General features: G+C 38.7%; 1 protein-coding gene across 3 annotated transcripts in view; it reads right to left on the bottom strand.

Moving 5' to 3' along the window:
• The window catches only part of etv1 (ETS variant transcription factor 1), a 141,963-nt gene extending 124,120 nt beyond the window's left edge, over positions 1–17,843 (bottom strand). Inside the window, exons 1-6 of one of the 3 annotated variants that reach the window (XM_060824736.1) lie at positions 17,679–17,843; positions 15,864–16,143; positions 15,316–15,446; positions 14,343–14,427; positions 13,589–13,636; positions 4,612–4,665 (exon numbers count right to left, since the gene is read on the bottom strand). In XM_060824736.1, the coding sequence (XP_060680719.1) occupies positions 4,612–4,665; positions 13,589–13,636; positions 14,343–14,427; positions 15,316–15,375 (247 nt within the window). In that variant the 5' untranslated portion in view covers positions 15,376–15,446; positions 15,864–16,143; positions 17,679–17,843. Of the gene's footprint in view, positions 1–4,611; positions 4,666–13,588; positions 13,637–14,342; positions 14,428–15,315; positions 15,447–15,863; positions 16,226–16,433; positions 16,582–17,678 lie in introns of those variants that run through there. The other 2 variants (XM_060824737.1, XM_060824738.1) reach the window with 2 other exon arrangements.
• Between the last annotated feature and the right edge of the window lie 291 nt (positions 17,844–18,134).

The raw sequence follows: 18,134 nt of genomic DNA, 5'->3' as shown, positions 1-18,134 counted from the left end.
CTTCCTTCAACAACTGCAGCTTTCTTTAAAGAGCTATAGCAGTATTGAAATGTTAACAGGTTTACTGTCAGAGCAGTTTGCCAAACTAGTTTCTCGACATCTGTCACTGTGCATAACAAATCCACATTTTAATGGTGAAGGAAGGGCTGTTGAGAGAAAAAGCAGAAGCTCTTTAAAACAAAACGATGCCAAGATCAGGATAATCATAAATATTCCATGAACAATTACAAAGATATCAGCAGACATGGAACTTTATGTTGAGATTTACACATGAATGCTTGAACGAGTCACCCTTTTAAATCTACAACACTTCATAATACAATTCAATGCCAAAGGTCAGCCTGATCACCTCTAAACAAAGGTAACCACACTGCATCAATGTGCATACAGACACTGAAATCAGACATGCAAACAAAATACAACAGTGAATTCTTATAACTGGGCTGATATCCTAAAATTTATACCACTATAAAAGATTAAATTGTCCACTCGTGGAGGCTCAGTTGAAGATCTTGAATGTGCACCAGAACTGCTTGTGCATTGCTGCACAAAAATTGCAAAATTTATAGCAATTTTAAAGCAATATAAACCTACTGTAAGACCAGTGAAAATGACGTTCCATAAGTCATCACAACACTTTGCCAACATCACTGTGAGATCCATATATGTTAACAATGTTGAATGTGCAGTGATGGTGCACAGCTTAAACTAAGAAACCACTGTCTAACAGAAATGAATGACCAGGTCCTAAGTACCACTGAGGTCAGTTGTTCACCTGTTGCTCATTGCTGGAGGAATACAATTAAACTCTTGCTCTAATTGGGTGTTGCTACCTTTGACAGCAGCAGTATCAATCCACTTGTATTACAGCATTGTGTAAATTAACAATAACATAATTGATGATAAAGATGTCAGTAAAAATTGGGTGTGGGTCAGTGTCCTTTTCTGATCAACAGCAAAAACAAGCTACCACTAGAATTCTATCAGCAAACACCACTAAATATAGGACAACATATTTATTGTTACTTATGCCACTGGTGCTTGTAAAGTTTTGTTATGCAAAAAATATTTGTTCAGCTGAGAAGTGTGACTGTACTTCAAATAATTGACTGTCTGCAATTGTAGTCATTTCTGACCTACAGTACAATGTAAATGCAAATCCTTTATCGTAGTAAATTACTGTGACCATAGGGATGGCCTCACTGACCAAAACAAGTTTTCCAAGACAGAAACATTTTCTGCTTCATACTTAGTAACCTGGGCTGAATCTTGCGTTATTTTAGCAACATATCATTTTCACGGGTTTCGTGAAAGGTTTCTCTCTGTGAAGTCTGGCAGGTTTTGTTGTATTATCGTGCCATACACGTCTTGTTAATCACATACCATGGCCCTATGGCACTCCTCTTGGCTGACATTGGCTTGGTCCTCTCATTTGTCACAGCCGGAAGTACCCGCCACTGCTGGAATACCCTGGGATTTTTGGCACCAGCATCACGTTTCAAATGTTTTGGGGCAATTGGTCAAGTGCTGGTAGCCTGAAGCTGCCCTGCACAGATTCTGACATTGCACATGGACGTGGCAGACGGAGAAATTAGCACCTCCTTTTGCCAACTGAGACTCAGAAATCCTGCTGGATGGGGTAGTAAAGAGAAGGGATTTCCTCTTCTCAATGGACTGGCAAGAGGAGACCATGACACCATCCCTGGCAGCCTGGTCTCGGCCATCTAAAGAAAGGCCCAGCATTGCTGGGAAGAAGGGTGATGACCTTTTCCACTCCTACAGGTAAGTGCAACCAAATTCTGTCTGTCACATTAAACTTGTGTTTCCTCTGTTACTGTACCCACTGCTCAAGGTTCATTGCATCACCACTCTCAATATTGCCTGCAACATCTTCTGTCACTCACTTCACCGTTCACTCCCACCCCAATTCTCCCAGACCACTAACCCTGTATCCTGCTGCATTATCTACTCACTCAAGCAGGAACACCTCACCACATTTCCCCCACTTGCACTGTCACTAACAGCTGTGCCACCCACTCTTATCGCGCTCAATCCCTCCCATTCCCACAGTTGACAATAGGGCTGGAAGAGCCAAGATAGGTGGTGGAATCCCTGGCATTCCCTACAAGAGCAGAGTCCAGACCCTGCCAACCCTGACTGGTCAAATTCCAAGCCCAAATTCCTGGACTGAAAGCAGAGGCTGCCCTGGACTTAGTGTGAAGAACTCCCTTACTATTGGGTCTCTCCCTCAACCTAACTGAGGTCTACTTCTCTTAAACACAGAGGAGTGGTCATTTGCTTGAAGCACATGCAACATGCTTGCCATATACACTGTTGGCATGTGGTGCCATACAGTAAAATCTCTACCTGCTTGACTGATTACTGCTGACAACCATGGCAAGTTTCCTGGCTTGGTATCTGTGTAAAAAAACAAGTGGAGGTAGATGTACTGTTGCTGGCACAGGTGGAATGAATGCGTGCAGACACTGCCCTGAACAATGCCCTGAGACATTGGTGCCATGTGTCCAAAATGGAAGTCTGGCGGAGCAAGTGGCAAGCAGTAGTCATTGGTACCCACCCTCATGTTGGCATCCAGTTTCTGTTCAGCATTAAATAGAATAGGCACATGTACACAAATGGGGTGATAATAATCAATAATCCCTGTTAACAAACCTCACGCCACTCACTAGTGAGTCTCACCTTGACATCAAGACCTCTGTTGGAAAATACAACTTGTTACTCCTATAATCAAGTTTCTCACAAAAGTTTCCCAAATTCCATGTTATAGCCTAAGTCGTTCAGCACCTGGGAAGATTACACCCATAGTCTCCCTTCATAACATTTCTCCTTTAGTCACCAGACACACTTTCACGCACATTGGAAATGGCTTTGACTTGCCATTTGTCTAGCATGTGATCATATACTGATCATCACACTAGTCACTCCAATAGTAGATATATTTGTGAGCACTTTGTGAAGAAGAGACAAAACACCTAAACAAAATCAAATTAGTAAGCAGTTCCCCAGTAACTAGTAACTTACATACAGCCTGTATAAATGGACAAAGCCATTCAAGCCATCGTAGTCTTGAACAGGTCAGACTTAATATTTGATTTATTTTACCAAATTTCCATAGTCACCAACACTGACAATGGAATTCAACATTTTAATTAATACACCCTTTAATTTCTACATCATCTGAAGGTCACTTGAAGGCCATTAACATTGGGGTTACCATGAGTGATAGCTCAGTAAATTAAAAACTTCTTCAATTAAAATTTAAAGTCATTTTTGGAGGAAAGAAGTTAAATCATGAAAAAAAAAGTGAAAAAGACTGAAATAATTTTGTTATTTTCACTATCAGCCATTTCAAGATTGTCAGCAAGTGCTCTAGAGTGAGATGAGGAGATTTGTTTTTACTCAGAGTTGTTAGGATTTGGAATCCACTGCCTAGAAGTGTGGTGGAGGTGCACTCCATACAAGGTTTCAAAAGAGGGCTAAATATATATTTGACAGTGATGCAGTCAGAGGGCTAAGGAGATCTGAGGGCTCGAGAGTGGGATGAGCTGCATAGCTCTTTCAGGAGTTGCTGCAGACATGATGGGTCGAATGGCCTCCTTCTGTATTGTAAAAATCTAAGATTCTAGAAGTACACAGCAAGAAATAATGAAAAAGGAAATTGTTTTCAACAAAACTCTCATGATGCTAGCCTGCTGTCTATTTTAAATGTTGAACATTGAAAATTGAAATTGGAAATTGAAAATATCTCCAAATCAGCAAGGCTACAATTGTTCAAATTTAAACAGAAAGTGTAAACTGTGAAGTATGCACATCCGTAGCTATCAATATTGATTTGTTGTCTGTTGGCATATAAGGAGTAAGCTTCTATTAGATGTTGGGAAGGCACAGCTTAAGAGTACCTACCCCTCGTGTCTCCAAATTCCTAATAAGCAGCTACATCAAGTGAGACTGCGTGCTGTGGACATCAGCATCTAAAATTATCCCCATTAAATGTGTGTGTCTGTGTGTGTTCAGGACCTCCCTATAAGTACTGCCACATTCCCAGGGACACTGCTCTTACTTCTGAAAGATGGTGTCAGCTACTGGGAAGAAAACATCAATCATTGAAAAAGATCCTGAAATCTGATGACCTTGGGGGATCCCAGTTTGAAAATCTTCGCTGCAAAATGGAAATAGGTTGATTTATGTACATTAATCAACACCAACGTTTGTGCATTAAACTGACTGCCCAGCTTTTTCAATAGAGCATGCAATGAATTCATGTTACTGTAACGAGAGTTGGCTCAAGCTGTTGAAGCTGCATGCAATTGGTTCCCCATCTGTCTTCAGTCCAGAGAACATATGAATGACAGATCCCTCTGTGTTTAACACCTTGATCCAGTTGGTATTTCCTCGAACAGCCTGCAGCCACAACAGACTCATTCATAACATACAGCCCAAGTCCTGGCTTTGCTGATGTTACTCAGAAATGGGGAAAAAAAAATCCCACTGGGTACCACCTCCTTCAATCCAAAACACCATAAAATGTTATTTGCTCAATTTTAAAAACAGAATGAAAAATGGTAATCAGCTGAGTCATACTGTACTTACAGTTTTCAGACTGGAAATCTGGCACAAACTGTTCATCATTGTCAGGGACTTGAGCTGTTGAAAAGAAAAAAAAGGAGGAAAACGTGTGAAAATACTGAATGTTAAACAAAAGGGTTTGATTTATTCTGAATTCCAACATTTTGTCAAAGCCACTCTTGCTTTCTTTCAAAAATCTGCAATATATTTGAAATGGTCCTACAACAACATCCACAGCCCAAAGAACTGCAAATCCATCTTTAAATAAAACTCATTTTAGCAGCCTTTAACATATTTGCCAGAGAAGATGCTGGGATTTAAATGTCCTTTGATACCAGAGAAAGAATTTATTCTTTGCACGTGCAATGAACTTACACAATCGTAAAATGTATTTTAGAAGTCAGCTTTTTGTAATTTTTGACATATTCTGAGTCAAATCCTTCCTAAAGATCATTCCAGTAGAGATTGTGAAGGATTTTGTTTTGTTTAAATGCTGCATTTAAATGCCCAAATGATAATGTAAGGCATACTTAAAATATAAACAGGGTGGGAAAGAGTATAAAGCCTACAATAAAACAGAAATAGAGAATAACAGCAGAGAATGATCTTCAAAGTTATAATTTAAATGACAACTTTAAATATTGGGATCCAATTTATAATTACAATGCTTTAGAAAAGCATATATATTATTTATATATGTGAAAAGGCTACCCCAAAAGTTTAAATGTTACCCTTCATATTCTTTTGTTACTTTACACACTAAGCTTTGATATACATCATTTATTCAAATTTTCAACCGGCACATTCAGAATAATTTCAGAATTGAGACACGAATCATCGATGGGAAGACTCCAGTTCTTGCTGTGTTTTGCAATATTCAGTTCGAAGGATGACAGCATTAATAGGTATTATAGGTGGATCTTTGATGGAACTTTGATGCTGAGTAGATGGTTATTGGTAACTCTACTGAGAGTAAACTGGAAACAGTAAAGTTGAGGCTCTTTTCATCATGGACTATTCCAGGATATAAAGGCTTCAAATATTTCCATTTAGACCATATTTGCTACAGCAAGGTCAAAAAGCAGAAATGTTTTAATAGTATCAACAAGGGGATAGCTTTTGACTTTGTGACAACAGTACATAACAAACAAGTGAATTGATAGCTCTTTTTATAACCTTAGATTAAAAATTGGGAGAAATATAGAACAGATTGCCACCTCACTATCACCCACTTTATAAAATAGTGTAAAGTCAACAAGTATCCAAAAGGTGTGGTCAATATTTGCTACTATATTTTAAATCCTCAGAAAACCTCTCTAATTTCAAACATCATAATCCCTGTTCTTGTTCCCTAAATTTTACAGAGTTTAACAACTCATTCTAGACTTCACAGATCGCATATATATATTTATTCTTAATATTTTTATTTGAATCCGCATAAATAGCTAAGAGCAGCCATTAACTTTGACTCCAGAGTTTTTGTCAAATCTTTCACCAAAGTACAAATGTTATGAGTACTGCACAGAAATTCTCCACCAATTTTCTTTTTTCTCCTGCTAAGGTCTTCAAATATGCAGTAGGGTGCATCAGCGGTTAGCGCTGCTGCCTCACAGCACCAGGGACCCAGGTTTGATTCCCGCCTTGGGCGACTGTCTGTGTGGAGTTTGCACATTCTCCCTATGTCTACATGGGTTTACTCTGGGTGCTTCGGTTTCCTCCCACAATCCAAAAGATGTGCAGGTCAGGTGAATTGGCCATGCTAAATTGCCCATAGTGTCAGGGGGAAATGGTTCTGGGTGGGTTACTCTTCAGAGGGTCGGTGTGGACTTGTTGGGCCAAAGGGCCTGTTTCCACACTGCAGGGAATCTAATCCAATCAATGATGCAAATCTTTTGGACAATCACCCCTTCCATTTCTTATGTATCACTTATGTGCGAATAATAAAAAAACATAGAAAAATATATAACACAGAAGCCAATTTTGCTGATTCTATTTTAATGAATGAATGAATGATGCGCCAGTCATTGAAGAGCTACCCAACCTTAACCCTAGTGGCTCCACTAGACCCCTAGTCTTGCAGATTCATGACTGTTCAACTAATATACATCTACTGCTGCATTACACATTGAATAGTATTTAAAGAACTCTCCCCAGACAATCACAAAGGCCAACCTCCTGTCAACAGAATCCATCTATTAGGCCCGCTGTCAAGGAAAGGCCTCCAGCATTCTCAAAGATCCATCCCACCCTGGCAATGTTTTTCTACAACCTTTACCATCAGGGAGAAGGTACAGAAGTCTGAACACACGCACCAGCCGGTTTTGCAACAGTTTCTACCCTGCTGTTGTTAGAATACTGAATGAATTCACAAGCTCTTAACATTCGTACCTGTGTTTTTGTTTTTGCCGCTGTTCACCAACTATGCTACGGAACTCTGTGACCTGCCTGTATTGCTTGTAAGACAAAGCTTTTCACTGTGCCTCGGTACACATGACAATAAATTCAATTCACTTCAATTCAAGAATTCAGTATAAAGACAATGAGGCATAGTTTGGTACTTGTGCTAAGTCTTATCATAACTTTCCATCACCCTCATTACATCGGTTTAAATTTTGACTGTCATCTTAAGAACTCAGCTAATTTCAGTCGATCAGTAATCAAAAAAAGTGACAACTATGAAAACAGTCTGGATAGATTTGTACATATGATCAATTTAATTCAGATTTATTAAATGTTATGATTACACTTTTAAACAGGACATAATTTTGGTGTTGAACCAAACCGATGTTAAACATATATTGTAACCAATAATTCATGAACAGAAACACACAAAGAAAAGCGCAGTATTAATCTGGAGGAATGAGAGATTTAATTGGAGAACATTTAAAATCAAATCATTGAATGTTATTCGGTGGGTTCAACAAGCTGCTCAGGTACTGATTTTCATCAGAGAAAATGGAGAATTTCTTGATGATCCTAGGAGGTAATTTTAGAAAGTTTATCTGAACCATGCAAAACAAAAACGTCCCAAGATCAATCTACAGTCTTTGCAGAGTTAGCGGAGGTCAGTTGGTAAGATGTTGAAGAGAAGTTTAATTAACTTCATGCATCAAGAAGAAAAGTGAAAATCTACTTGAGCATTATCCAGTGAGGCTGTGGATATCAGGTCAAGACAGGCTCTTACTTGATGACCCCTATGATCAAATAGCTTATGGACACTCTCTGTCAAGTTTCACAAATTAATAACAGCTGATTGAGCAAAGAACTGGAGGGTGAATACTACACATCACATCATATCCTAACAGAGAGGTGATGACTGTGGGAAAATAAAAGAAAATTGAAGAAGTTTTACCAACCTAACAATTTACTTCCTATAGCTTACTCTTGAACATTTGACTGTGCAGTGCAGATGAGGAGCCGAGGCCACAGTCAGCACATATATGGAATCTAGGGAAATATTTTATTTTATTTTTGACCATTTAAATCAATGTGCACCTATATTTCTGATATGGACCTCCTGAAAAGCTATGCTAGCCAAATGTAAGTTATCCAGCTCAGTTTTGCTGCTATAATATTTTGAAAATCAACAGAACATTTGTGGAATTTTATAACAATTTCTAAAAAAAACCTTTTTACTTTTTTTAAAACTCAATGTGGCTGACCACATTCTGGTACAAGTATAAACCACAGAGCATCTAAAGTAAATGACCCAGTTCACTTAGGTTGATCAGTAATTTCTTACAACTGCTGATGCAAACTGTAAACAGGGCTTTAACGGGATGGCATAAGACTCATTGTCCTCCTTGAGAATAGTAGCATCTGAATATCAAAAGCAAAGTTAGGGAACTACAATCAGTATTGAAATTAACATCGACTTTAAAACTGAAAATTGCTTACCCCTAACATTACTAGACAGAGAGCATTTGGATCTCAAAGTTTAAAAACCTCAAAGCTTTTGCCAGTATGGAGTGAAGACTGGCAGCCGATTCTCCCTCGATCAGTAACACTCTATAATGTAAGAGAGGAGAAAGTGAGGTCTGCAGATGCTGGAGATCAGAGCTGAAAATGTGTTGCTGGAAAAGCGCAGCAGGTCAGGCAGCATCCAAGGAGCAGGAGATTCGACGTTTTGGGCATAAGCCCTTCTTCAGGAATGAAGAAGATTCCTGAAGAAGGGCTTATGCCCGAAACGTTGAATCTCCTGCTCCTTGGATGCTGCCTGACCTGCTGCGCTTTTCCAGCAACACATTTTCAGCTATAATGTAAGAGATCAAAGCTGTGGGAATGAATGGGTTCTCGTCCATAAAAATGCATAAGTGCATGGTGTGCTGTCAGACTAAAGGAGTCAATTTCTGCAATTTACAAATGGAAAACCAGCTTCTACATTTATTCTCCATCACAACCCAAGAAGTACTAAAGGTAAGAGACTTCTAATTTATAGATGAAGCCAGATAGCATTTTCCCTAAATAGAACCCTGCAACAAGGATTAAAAAAGATGTTTCTTTAAGACACTGGGCAAAATTCTGAAGGCTGAACAGGATTCATATACCTTTAGTGTCCAATGGTACTAAGTTAAATTCAAGCCCATATATATTCAACCTATGCATTTTATCTAAATTAGAACTGCAATTCTGCAGTTCAAGAAATTTTAAAATGATATTAGATGAAAAACTGCCCAAACAAAACGTATTTGTTTTCTCTTTTAAAAAAATTAACAATAATTGCAAATATTAAGTAATCTTCAGCTCAGTTTAAAGGAAGTAGTAATTTCAGGTGCTACAATTGTGAATATCCATTCAAAGGGAGTACCTATGGTTCACATTTGATAGAGTGTGATGTTGCGTGAGAAGTATTTAGAAAATTGCAAACATTGGTAAACAACAAAGAACAACTTCCACAACTCCAGCAGGAAAGCTTTAATGGACGTCTCCAACAATTGAAACTCCATTAAAAAAAATTGAATGAGGAACATTCAAGTATAGAAAACTGGAAATTTAACAAAGAGTAACTGACATTTAATTATTTATTGAAAAAAAAGGTACTGCTTGCTGACAATGAATAAGATAACTGTTCATAACAATTATTTACAACAGCAGCAAAAACAAAACCCTGCCTTTCTTCAGAAAATCAATTCAGATTCTGGAGCCTCCGTCCACTGTGACCAGTGTCACATCCTTTGGCTATGGAGAATTTGGTGGGGGGGGGGGGGGGGGGGTTGTTTAAGGGAAACTTGAACTTTCCCTGTAAACACTTATTCACTTTTTGTACTTACAGCCAACTGAAACTCATTAACATATGTAGTGTCTTTCTTAGCTTGGAGCTGACAATTATTTTCCATCACACACTTAATAAGCTGATGTTGTGCAGTACTGTGATTTCAATGCTATCTATTAGCAGTGCAGAACCACAGTAAACTAATTGGAAAAAAAATGCAGCAATGCTACCTGTTGGGAACTACTGTTAACCTGTGTAACAGAATAACTCTCTGAAGCAGTTATTGTGTTAATGAGTAACTGCCCAAGAGACAAACACATATCCTACTTCACAATTGAATTTGCAACCATTGTTTGAATTTAGCTACTCTTTGCAGCTCGATTTTACCACATGTGAACCAAGGTATGACGCCCATCTGGCAGAAGAATAAAATATTTTTGTTTTCGTTCAAATATTTTGATACATTTGTCTGTTCAAGTGGTAATTATCAATGCGGAAAATTAGATACTACCCAACTTTTTGAAATCCTCTCTATTTGACGACCAAGTCTAGAATAACATTGGTCAGCTTAATAACAGAGCTCTTTCTGTTCTGCCTCACAATATGCCTAAACCACAACCTTTAACACTAATTCTCTAGCTCCAATGGATTTTTTTTTCTCTCCATTTTCCACACTCAGCATTTATGGAACTTGATGAGCAACCTATTACAAATCAATGCCAAGTTCTGAGAGCTTCGTACCATGGGCACTAGTTCAATAAAATTTGTGTAAAGATCCTTGAGCCAGCAATGCCATTGGATCAACCTGGCCTCGATTCAAGTCCCTGAAGACAAAAGTCAACGTGCTAAATAAATTTCTAATTTTTAAAAAAAATCTTAAGTAGAAATCAATGGAAGGAGAATCTATGATTGGATATGAAGTTTGTGCTCTGGACAGCTGATCAACAATGGGATTGATGACATAGTAACGAGCTTGCTGACTTCATACAAACTGTCAGAAGGCAATGGAAGTGGCAAATGCAGGTAATTGGGGTTAGCTAACAAGCGAACAGAGGGGACAGTAAGGATGGCGGTTTAAACAAACGCACTTAATTACAAATAATACTGGGGTACCCGAACCTGCCTCTATTCTCGCTTTGGTTTTCAGGTAGAAAACGAACAATGGAACTAGTAATGCCAAAACGCACGACAAAATCAAAACACTGTCGCATTTTAACACAACAGTAGCCCACGCGTCCGATACACGCTTCTAAGTGGCTTCTAATTATTCTACATAAATTCAGTATTCACTCCCCGCACAGCTATTTCCAACGCATCCACAGCAATGCCTTTAAATAATAAGCTAATCTCAATGCAACAGAACAGAAACAGTTCTAAGTGGAAAAATGTTGCACCATTTTTTTCTTTGATACATTTTATTTTTAGGACTGTTTAAAATATCTTGCCCGATATTTGCATGAGTAAATCCACTTTGGCTACTACTCTGTTTTCAGTACGTCCAGTTCCCAATCAGCTCATCACTATTTACCAACTTCAACTGCAGCGCAAACAATACATTGGTACTACGGGCTAATACTGCTGATCAGAAGGAGGATGTGTAGCACCACGGCTACTTTGCAAAACTGTTTAAAGGACAAGGGAATTGTGGAATATCAAAAATTAACAATCTTTAAAAGCGGCTATCGATGCAAATCGTAACTCGCAAAGAGATGCCAAAGTGAAAGTTTGTGTTACAGCACAGCTTTGTTATGTCAACAAAATCATTTCTGTCTCAACAACCCAAGCATTTAATGCTACTCACACACACACACACACACACAGAGACACACAGAGACAACTGCTGGCAATATGAGCTGCACCCTCCCCGAATCTCTATTATTCGCCGTTAAAAAGCGCGATATTATGAGAGTTTAGAATGGAGTTTCGTGTTCACCTTACATTGTTCTTTAAAAGTAAACAGTAGAAAAGGGAATGTAAGGAATAAAGGCTGAGTTTTGTACAATGTATCAATCTGGCTTGCGAATTAATTTAACTTCATTCGGCGTGAAATCATTCAAACTGTTCAATCTACATTAGTACATTAAATGTGTTTTAGTAGCATAGGCAATAAACGAAAAATGTACGACCAATTAGCTATCAATACATCTAAATAGATGTTTTACCAAGCCCATCACAAGGACCTACTTACTAGTACATGGAACATGTTTTCAGGAACTTATATATTTTTTCCCAGTCCAGGAACTCGCAGTAACATCTTCCTTTAGATGAACGTCTTTTTAGGTACCTCAGACACTTTTAAATACCTGGTCTATATCACACAGCCCAATGAAAAGGCAGGAAAATGTTTATTCCTCCTCTTCTTTTGGCCTCAGTTATTTAAATGAGATTATTCACAAGATATTCAACATCTCAAAAGGGACTCACAATGTTAATAGATGAACTGAGTGAAAATAGTGAATTTTCTTTAAGGCCAATCTTACTTAAAAGTTGACCGGAAACAATTATTTGTCTAACTTGCCACAATACCTGACAGGAAAAGCAGATAGGGCTGCAGCTCAACACAGTAGGGATTTTAAAAAGGTTTGGAAATGGAACAAGGCAAATATTTCACTTCTTCAAATTTGCAAACCAGTTTGTTTATTTGCTTCCTTACACTGATTTTCTTCAAATCAATGCCTCAACTGTTAATCAGTTTCACCTAAATATATTTAGAATAATGCCAATGAATTGCATACCATTTTCCAGATACTCAGATTAGAATCAAACTTCAGCAGTTGCAATGATAAAATCATTTAGAACCACAAAAGATTAGCAAAACTGATAATCATTTTTGGCAATGCATTAAAATGCCACTATTTAAATATATACACAGATTAAAATACCACTATTTAAATATATACACAGATATAATGGTCACACAAATTGTGGAGTTAAGTAGAAATGTATTTATGTTCTATGTTTCAATGAATGTTCTGAGCAATTATTTTAAATAATAAAACTGTTACATTTTAACACTTTTAGACCAATCTCTAAATAGTGCTGAAAATTCTCCATAAAACAGTGGAGTCGTTTGAAATTTACAGCAATTATTTGAAGAATGCGTGCCACCAACTATAAAGTTGTCATATGGTTAAAATATTCTTAAACATATGCAAGTTATAGACCTCAAAATCACTCAATTAATTTCGAAATTTGCCACATCCTTCAGATAAGTATAATAGATTTAAAATGCCAGTTACAAACCTAAAGTTGTGTGCTGTGAGCAAGCTGGATAAAAGACACTTGCGCTCAAATCCTGAAGCATCCCGTCGCGATGAATCGAGGAATATAAACACTTTTTGCCATCAGAAAACAACACCTAAAGAACATCAAAGCTCGTTTTTGGCACCATCGGAGCTCGGATGTAGCCTAGTGTCTTAATAATTCACGCTTAAAAACGTCTCCTGCAGCAGTGAAGATTGATCAAGTAAAATCATCGCCAGTCAAAACTAAATGGTGCTTTCAAACTTAAGTCTAGATGTCTGGATGGCTACAGATCTTCCCAAAAGCAGATGTGACTGTAAACTGGAAGCAATTTCTCCTGGTAATCTGTGATGACACTGGGAAGATCAGCCCTGAGTTCCCCAAGGCAGACTAATCACAGTCTATAATGTATGCATGACACATGAGGTGGCTCTTTTAGAGCTCAATTAATTGGGCTTCACGTTAGGAACGCAACTTTTAAGCGTCGCAATTGTTTTCTTTTCCGACATTTTTATTCTCTCTCCCAGGGCTTTGAGAGTTTCTTACCTTCTGCGAGCCAGGTTTCCTGCAGCTGGCTCAGATCCTGAAAGAGTTCTACAATGCAGAAGAAGAAGAAAGTCAAAAACATTGTCGAGCGTTGCACAGTGTTTTCTTTTGAATCTAAAGTCAACTGTTCAGCAGAAAATGCGTAAAACGGGCTTAATCACCTTGAGTTACCATTCAGTCTCCTTCAGCTGAATGCAATACTGTATACTCAGGCAAGAAATTTAAACAGCAATATCGATCAGACCTAAATCTCATGTAACGCTTGCTAAAGATCCCCAACCCCCATCCGCCACCAAGAACAGGTCCAAGTGCAAAAAGACTTTTTTTTAAAATGTCGTCATTTTCATTCAGAACAAGACAAAGATCACCATAATCCAATTGGCACCACAGAAAATTGAGCGGTTTGACTAATTAAACTATTTTATCTACTGTGCACAATCTCGGTAGATTAAAGAGGGCTGCCGAACAGAAAAAATGCAAACTTTTATGGCAGATTGAATTAATGTACACAACAAGAAATTAATATTGGAGGGGTGCTGTTAGACGACCTGTGCCTAGTTACTGAATGTGTGAAATGACCATATTTGATTCCACGATGTGAGACTAATATAGAAACCCATACGTACAAATATTAGTAGCAGTGGAAACGTCAACAGGTATTTTGAAGCATTTTCAATTAAAACAAAAACAAATAATGGGAGATGGGAAGATAAAATGGGCGGAATTGAGAATATTTCATCTTGGAGAAGGTTACCTTCTGAATCTTGAGCTAAATCTGTATCAATGAATTTCCTTTTCCTTTCACTTGTCCTTTCACTACATTTCCCTCCATATGGCTTCTAAAGAAGATAAAACATTTGTTAAAATGTGGAGGAGCACACCTGCTAGACGAAACGACCTCAGCACACAGTTGCGAGGGCTCCTACTGTCTGAGAGACAGGTTCTCCAAATTCACTCTATTACTTTCAACCGAATAATGAGCCTATGTACTTTGAGGGTTTAATGTTTTCAAGTGAAATTCTGATCCTACATTATCAACGGGCACCCGTATTTCCCTTTAAACAACTGATGACACAGCAGAGCAGTAACTTGAAATGGACAGTCTTGCGTACGAATAGTAAATAGATTCCAAAACAATTAAGAAATTTTATTAAAACGCAAGGACGTAGGAAAAGGGCGGGTTTGTTTGGGAGGTTGATGCATTTGTAAACGTGTGTCATGTTGAAGACAAAGAGTAATAAGAGGGGCGAAGAAGGCCGAATGTCGCATCTCCGGATTAGTTTGACACAGTAACTTACGTTTCTCCGACTCTATTTGCAACAGGACCCTGAGTCAACTGCTGGATGTTGATATTGGACTTCTGAAAACCCTTCTACTTACTGAAGCTGCGTTACATAATTTCTCATGATGATTACATATTTTAGCCTAGTCGAGCTGTGATATAAGTGTAAGATTTATATATGACGTGCTTCCCCAAACCTTGTTTTTCTTTTGGGAGAGGGAGTGTGAGGAAAGTGCAAAGGCAGGAATGTGGGGTTGAAGTGAATTAAAGTCAAATTGATTTTTTTTTTAAAAATCTATTTATTTCCAGTTCGGTGTTTTGTTTTGTTACAAATGTGAAAGGAGCTACAGCTAGGTTAATAATGATGTATTTCATAAAACAACAACTTTTAAAACAACCCTTCCGTTTGCCAACTTCTTATGAACCCACTTGTCATTTCACTTACAGGAGTTGTTATCATGTAAGGCACTTGCTGGTCGTAGTATCCGTCGATTCCGCAGCTCATCGCAAACTCTTAGCTCGTCCTACTCTTCAGCATTGAGGTGGGTAGACTGTGCCTTGCTGGACCCGGTCAGCCTACAACGACAGAAGGTGGCCAAAGAAAAATCTTGAATGGACCGCCTGAACTTGCATATCTAATTAGCCTTCAGCTCCCCATTCACAAAAAAAATGCCAGACTACCGCCCCAACCTGTTCCAGAGAGATAGCGATCAGCCTGCAAACATGAGCAAACTGCTGGGGGAAGAGCACAAAACTGATCCTATCCCGGTACTTCGGACTTATCAGTGCGTATGCATTCGCATCGATTATAAAGGGCTTGCAAACGTGGAAAACACACAGTAAATTGGTAATGGCCGATCATCGTGGAATTCCCAAATGTTTTCCTTATATGCAGATAACGGGACTAAATGGAGAGCGTTTTATTATTAGTATTTCTGTAACGTTGTATCACGTAATGCTCTAGCGGCTTGCAAAAGTTGAACAGGGTCTCACCTGAATGGGTGCAGAGCGATCGCATATAAATATTCCCGTCAGATTTGGTAAATAGCATGAATTAGTTGATGTAGAGTCCTTTCAAGGCAGCCCAGACCTATGATTGTGTTCAATTCACTCGTTTTTCCTTTGCTTCTCCTCCAGGGGCCTCCAGTGTTTTCTAATGGATCTTTCTCATTGGTCGCCTGTCTGTTTCATCGGCTCCAATTTCTAGCTGTCAATCACTCACTTCTCTACTTGATTAAAGATACAGCCTTCCTTTCTCTAGGACTAACACAGGCTAGAATACAATTGTTCAAAAAAGAGTGGTGAAAGAGAGGGGTTAAATCAGTTAGCATACCACATCCATTTCTATTCATCACACTTCTGAGAAAGATACAGACCCAAGATATGTAAAATAAGTTTTGGAGACATCGTAGCTCCCCTGAACATTATTATCTACATCTAATTCGGCATTAATAATCCATAGCAACATCTACACATATTTGACAGGTCCGGAGCAGTTGCAAGACTAAACAAATAAACCTTGCAAAACAATATTGGTCCTTCATTCTAATTAGTCCTGCCTACCTAAGGTTCCCCGTGTTGCGTGGTTTAATTCGGTACATCTGTCATGCAACGACCAAATCCAAATCAAACATGATTTTTTTTGACAATTATGTTAATTACCCGGCGAGATACGCAACTGAATAAGAACCGGTTGCAACATTGCTGACCCTCCCAGATCGTGTTTAATGATTATAAGAGTCACAAAAGCCCTGGCAACAGTGACGCATCCTGCGAAACTGTGGATGTTTTATTTCTTTTTTCATAAAAAAACAAGTTCGTGGGTTGACAACTTGCCTGAAGAAATCTTACGGCAAAACAGGAATGCTGCTTTAAGAATTGCAACGCGAGTTTGAAAAAAAGTTTTGTGGCTGAGCTTTTTTAACTTCCTAAAATGTCCCCGTCTCTTTCCCAATGTTTCTTTAATATAATCTGTGAAACAGTTTTCAAGCTGTCTAATCAGGCAGGAAGAATGGTTACCGCAGCAACAGGGGGTGGCGCTTTGTGCATGACCAAGCTGTATTTGCATGGCTTTGCTGAGCTAACCAATGGGGCAGGCTGCTTTTCAGTTGAATGATGTGTTTATTCATACAGCAACAGTTTCCCTCCAGGCGAAAGAGTAGTGGGGGGGGGGGGGAATAAATAAAAAGGGACGATTCAAAGTGAAAGGGGCGATTCAAAGTGAAGGAGAAGGCGAATTCATTTCACCTGGAATGAAAAAAATGCAGGCAACACGTCTTGACAGCAAGATATCGTGGTGCAGAGACATTCATTCACGCAAAAAAAGTCTTAAAATTTAGTCAGACGAGAGATAAAAGAGAGCGAGGGGGCGGGAGAGTTCATTCACAAAAAAAAGGTCAAATTCACAGAGATCAGCCGAGAGACCAAGGGGAGGGAGGAGTTCATTCAGTAAACAAATTCCGAAGTTTGACTGGGCTGGGGGAGGGAAGAGTTCATTCACAAAAAAACTGAAACCCTATCCAGAAACATAACAAGCAAAAAGTTACAATCAAAGCTTGCAAGTAAATTATGAAAGTCAACTCGTTAAAGCATATGAGAATAGGAAATGGGTTTCTTTACATTAAAGCTGAAAGTTTGTTGACGGAAAACGTAAAACAAACTTATCTAAATCTTTATATTACATTTGCAGAATGAACTCCTTTAGACACTAGTTACATAACACTAGATGCAGCCTGAATGTAATTTTTCCTTTCCCCCTCTCTGCGCCCCTCCTCCTCTCAATGTGAGCTATTCAGTTTCTGCACAGACCTGTCAACGTTTGCAGTCCCTGTTTGCACGGCGCATGTAAGAGCACATGACAAAACTGATTTCTGGCTCAGGAAAGTTTTCCCCGAACCTCCATTACTTTCCTTTGCTGTTCGTGCTCATGTTTCAGCACATGTATTGGCAAGGTGAGTCACTGTAGTTAATGGGGTGACTTCAGTAAACCGCCACATATCAGCTGTTTTCCAGGCTCGACATCAAGCAGACTGTTGGTATTTCTGGATTGTCATAGCCTGTCTATGAGTCTACGCCTACACAATCACTGGTGCACAGAATATGCTTACATGTTCAATTAAAATCAAAATCAGTTGCCATGGCTCAATGATTTGCAACCTAATAACATACTTCATTGTGGTAGTACTTCAAAGAAACATCAATACGATTATGATGCAATTGTTCAATATGGCCCAACCCCCATCTACCAGAAAAACAAAACAATGG

Source organism: Hemiscyllium ocellatum, chromosome 5, assembly GCF_020745735.1.
Source record: "Hemiscyllium ocellatum isolate sHemOce1 chromosome 5, sHemOce1.pat.X.cur, whole genome shotgun sequence".
NCBI classification, from domain to species: domain Eukaryota; kingdom Metazoa; phylum Chordata; class Chondrichthyes; order Orectolobiformes; family Hemiscylliidae; genus Hemiscyllium; species Hemiscyllium ocellatum.
This window is presented reverse-complemented; position numbering and strand designations above follow the sequence as displayed.